The 4877-nt window shown below is 44.1% G+C and overlaps 1 protein-coding gene across 1 annotated transcript; it reads left to right on the top strand.

Annotated features, from left to right (window-relative positions):
- Window positions 1-1034: 1034 nt before the first annotated feature.
- Window positions 1035-3844, top strand: LOC135708521 (bromodomain-containing protein 4-like). The gene is made up of 4 exons (XM_065230632.1): window positions 1035-1084; window positions 1162-1374; window positions 1435-1544; window positions 1602-3844. The coding sequence occupies exons 1-4, from the start codon at window positions 1035-1037 to the stop codon at window positions 3842-3844; spliced, it is 2616 nt and encodes an 871-aa protein (XP_065086704.1).
- The last annotated feature ends 1033 nt before the right edge of the window (window positions 3845-4877 follow it).

Below are 4877 nucleotides of genomic sequence, written 5' to 3'. Positions count from 1 at the left end.
CCAGATTGAGGCAGCTATAAGCGCCCGTAAAAACTAAAAAGCTGGATGGTTTCCCGTGGAGTCTGAATCACACGCTATTCTAAAACTCCCCAAATTTGGATAGAATCCACCCAGATCGGTCAAAACTGAACATACCCAAAATGGGTAAACTAGAGTCGGTGTATAATGAGTCACGCCAAGAGTGAAGCCAAGTCTACCTATTGAACTGTCAAATCGGCTACCTATCGTGCAAAGTAAATAAACATTACGATGCTATGAAAGGTCTACGAAAGGTATTGCAATGAAATATAAAATAAAATTGAAGAAATCATCATAAACACGCAGCGAGCATTAAATGGTCATGGGATACGTTTGGTTTTGATCAGTAATGAGAATTTCTACTATTTTTTGATAAAATAATTTGACAAAATCACTGATATTATGTCACTACAGCCGTTATTTTTGGTTCTCGCTAGAAGTCATTTAAAGTTGATGTAGAAGTCCTCTGTTGCCAAGTGAAAAGAAAGGGAATCCTTCGGAAACCGTGATGCGAGTTCAACTGTTTTTCTCTTGGCGTGACTCATTATACACCGACTCTAGGGTAAACTATAAAGTTGACAAATGGACAACATTGACATGAATCCGATCGACTTTGTTCATTTGTCAACTTGTCACTCCCAATATAGGTTCAGTTTTGACAGATCTGGGTTGATTCTACTTAAATTTGGGTAGTTTTGGAATAGCGTGAATCTTTTTAGTTTCCCGATCAGAACGGTTATTTGAAATATTTCAGCATTCTCAGACGATATGCACGCAGGCTTTTGGAGAGTTTTAATGAAGGGAAAAGTCAACCGGAAACTGGAAGGCCCAGCGAAAAGCTGGAAGCACTTCTAAATTTAAAACGAAAAAAAAAATCAAAATTCAGGCGTGTTTGCTAGTGAAAAGCTAAGAGGTGAAAAGTTCGATTTCTAACCATTCGGTGAAAATGGCTTCCTGTCTTTCTTTTGCATCGTGCTTTTCCGGATGGTTTGATTCTTCTAATCGTCTGGCGGGAAATGGCGGACGCGGCTCTACCAGCCGAAATGACGCTCCCAGACGCTTTGAGGTAAATGGCGGACGCAAAACAAACAGCCGAACGCGTGTTGAATTGCCTCCAGTAGCTAGGGTGGACGTTCGATTCAGACGTATGTTCCGACGTAAACGTAAATCTGAGGAAACGGAGCGTTTAAATTTGCAGGCAACGGTTGACGAACTCCCAGAAGAGGTTCTTAAGCACTGGGCTCCACGAAGTCGCTGCAGCGAAGAACTGTTTGAGGAAATCCGACTGAGAGCACCGGCCAATTCCCAGGTTTCATTGGATAAGGTCACGAAGGTGGAGGATGAGACCGAAAGGCGGTAAGTTGGAATGGCAGACCAGCCTCCAAGTTTGAGGATATATTTTTTCTTTGGTTTTAGTAATCTGCTGGCTCGCTTCCGGAGGCTGTTTGTTAGAGAGAGAACCCCGGAAGAACTGGAAATACAAACGTTGAGAAAAGAGAAGAAAGCCGTCATCAAGTATCTAAAAGGTGAGGAAGTGTGTCACGAATGACCGAAAGCTTGAACTATTAATTCTTGATCTTCAGGCAAGAACCTCTACAACCGTCGAATGACTTACGAGCACATGAAAGATTTGAAGGCCATTGCTGAGCGATCGTTTGGCGAAAGACGGAATAATCAATTCGTTCAAGAAATCGAGATGAAATGTGTAGCGGTACCCTCGGGACCGGAAGCAAGCCCGGAACCGGTGGGGATTCAGAAGCCAGAATCAGCGATTGAATCGAAACCTGAGCCAATCGCAATGGTGCGGTATGAGGGACCTCTGGAGGAAACTGATGGCAACCAGATCCATCCCGGTACGGGATTGCCCATTTCAGCTCCAATCTACAATCCAGGTACCTTTCGTACGTGGCATATGGTTCCCATTCCGCTAGTGAAGAATAACATTTTGATCCATATTTTACCAGGCGTCCAGTGCAGTCCGGAACCGATCATTGTACAAGGCAAAATTCACGACGAACTAAAAATGAGCGATGAAAAGGAGGGCAACGTAGAATATCCACAACCTCCACCGACGAATGACAAATCCTGGAAACCGTTGATCATTACTAATGGAGAAGGGCAACCAATTGAAGACAACAACGGAACTATTGGGGGTGCCGCAGCAGGTCAAGGCGAGGCAACTGCGCAGTCAAAGGAAAATCAGGAGTCCCCACCTTCTGCACTGTTTGAAGATGGAGCAACTGGGGGTACAGCGAGAACAGACCAAGACCAAGCCGACGGGGAATTTCCTCCACCGCCACCTTCGGAAGATCAAGAACATCCATTGAAGAATGTGGAGGATGACAATCCGTGGAATCCAAATGAGAGCGAGGAATTTTCTCTACCGCCACCACCGGAAACTTATTTACCCTGGACACCAAAGGAAGGCGAAGTAGAATTCCCTCCGCCGCCACCTCCAGAGAATGACAATCCGTGGAATCCAAATGAGAGCGAGGAATTTCCTCTACCGCCACCACCGGAAACTTATTTACCCTGGACACCAAAGGAAGGCGAAGAAGAATTCCCGCCGCCGCCACCTCCGGAGAATGACAATCCGTGGAATCCAAATGAGAGCGAGGAATTTCCTCTACCGCCACCACCGGAAACCTATTTGCCCTGGACACCAAAGGAAGGCGAAGAAGAATTCCCTCCGCCGCCACCTCCGGAGAATGACAATCCGTGGAATCCAAATGAGAGCGAGGAATTTCCTCTACCGCCACCACCGGAAACTTATTTGCCCTGGACACCAAAGGAAGGCGAAGAAGAATTCCCGCCGCCGCCACCTCCGGAGAATGACAATCCGTGGAATCCAAATGAGAGCGAGGAATTTCCTCTACCGCCACCACCGGAAACTTATTTACCCTGGACACCAAAGGAAGGCGAAGAAGAATTCCCGCCGCCGCCACCTCCGGAGAATGACAATCCGTGGAATCCAAATGAGAGCGAGGAATTTCCTCTACCGCCACCACCGGAAACTTATTTACCCTGGACACCAAAGGATGGCGAAGAAGAATTCCCGCCACCGCCACCTCCGGAGAATGACAATCCGTGGAATCCAAATGAGAGCGAGGAATTTCCTCTACCGCCACCACCGGAAACTTATTTAACCTGGACACCAAAGGAAGGCGAGGTAGAATTCCCTCCGCCGCCACCTCCGGAGAATGACAATCAGTGGAATCCAAATGAGAGCGAGGAATTTCCTCTACCACCACCACCGGAAACTTATTTACCCTGGACACCAAAGGAAGGCGAAGTAGAATTCCCTCCGCCGCCACCTCCAGAGAATGACAATCCCTATGAAACAATGATCAGTCCACGATCACATAAATTTAACAAACGAATGGATACGGTATTAGAAGAAGATGAAGCAACGGAGAATACATCAGCAGAAACAGGCAAAGATGAAGCAGTTAAACGATCGAAGCAAGTGGTGGAAATGCCACCGCCTCTTCCCGAGAAGAAGAATTATCGCTGGAAACATACGACCGAGCTTAATGTGGAACCCAGGGAAGTTAAGGAAATTCCACCGCCACTACCACCGAAGAAGCACAAACCCCGTATTGTGGGGTTCACACTGAAACCTCATGTAAATTTGGCGGATGTCGATAAAATCAAGCTTGATCCGACGTACGACCAAGAGGAAGAGGAAAGAAAGCAGAAGTTGAAATCAGCGGCGGAATCGAGTCAGTGTAGCTTGGCTAGCAATGCTACGCCGCTGTGTTTGCAGGGTCTACACTGGAAATTTGATGAACCATTAAAATACCGGAACGAACGGCTCCCGGAATGAGAAGCATGAAGCATTTGAAAGGTAGGAGCTTTTGTTTGTCCACTTTTTACTTCATAGATTGTACCAACATGATTTTATAGATTAATATTTGCATAAGTTTTTTAAGTTCACGATTTAGGATTAAGGAAGCAATCGTTCCTTGTTTGATGCCTCAAAAATGATACAGTTATGTACACATTTCAACGCATCTGCTGAACAAATACTTATAATTGATTTTACATTCACTTAAATTGTATATTAGAGAAAAAATGTACAGTATCATATCTATCAAACTGCACCTATGAGTTTCTCATGGATTTTTATTTAGGTATGAAAACGAGAATAACAGCAAAGTTGTTTTTTACCCTTCTGAGAGAAAGGTTTTAGTTTCGATTTTAATGAACTTTGTGAGCCGCTGCAGTGCCAAATAAAAGGTACCGTAAGGTCGCCGTTCACCGCTCACTGTATAATTATTTTTATCATTTTTCTTTTGACTTGCCACATCATAACATGATGATAGTGGCGTTTCCTCAACCTCAATCTACCTGTGCACTAACTCTCAAAACATAAACAATTATCAAAATATTGTTTGCAATGGATAGACATCGAGTAAACTAGGATATTAAGTGTATTTTTCAACCGATTCGAGTATGAATATGGTATTAAATCTGGTTTTGAAAATGATACACAGGTAAAAAGTGAGGTTACGGGACGCCACATATGATACTATTGATATTAATTGTTTATTTGTTTATTTGTTATGGTTGCATCAACAGACTAGAAAAAATAGTCCCAATGATGTGTTGTAAAAAAAGTACAGATATACAGACGACATACATATACTACAGTTACTACAGTTACAAACGAAAATAACTTGGAAAGCATTGTCAAGTTACTAAAAATTAAATTTTACACTTAGCTGTTGGGTATCAAGCGCCTTCGGTCAGCAAAAAAGGCAGAGAATCTTCGGCGAAGCATATTCCGTGTCAAGTGGAAATCGAACATCGACGCTACTCGGTTGAACACTAGCTGCAAGCCGTAAATAGCGCTCCCT

The sequence above is a fragment of the Ochlerotatus camptorhynchus genome, unplaced genomic scaffold (assembly GCF_037179485.1).
Source record: "Ochlerotatus camptorhynchus isolate MF236.1 unplaced genomic scaffold, CSIRO-AGI_Acam_v1.1 ptg000330l, whole genome shotgun sequence".
NCBI lineage: Eukaryota > Metazoa > Arthropoda > Insecta > Diptera > Culicidae > Ochlerotatus > Ochlerotatus camptorhynchus.
Note: the sequence above shows the minus strand (reverse complement) of the source record. Positions and strands in the feature narration are given on the sequence as shown.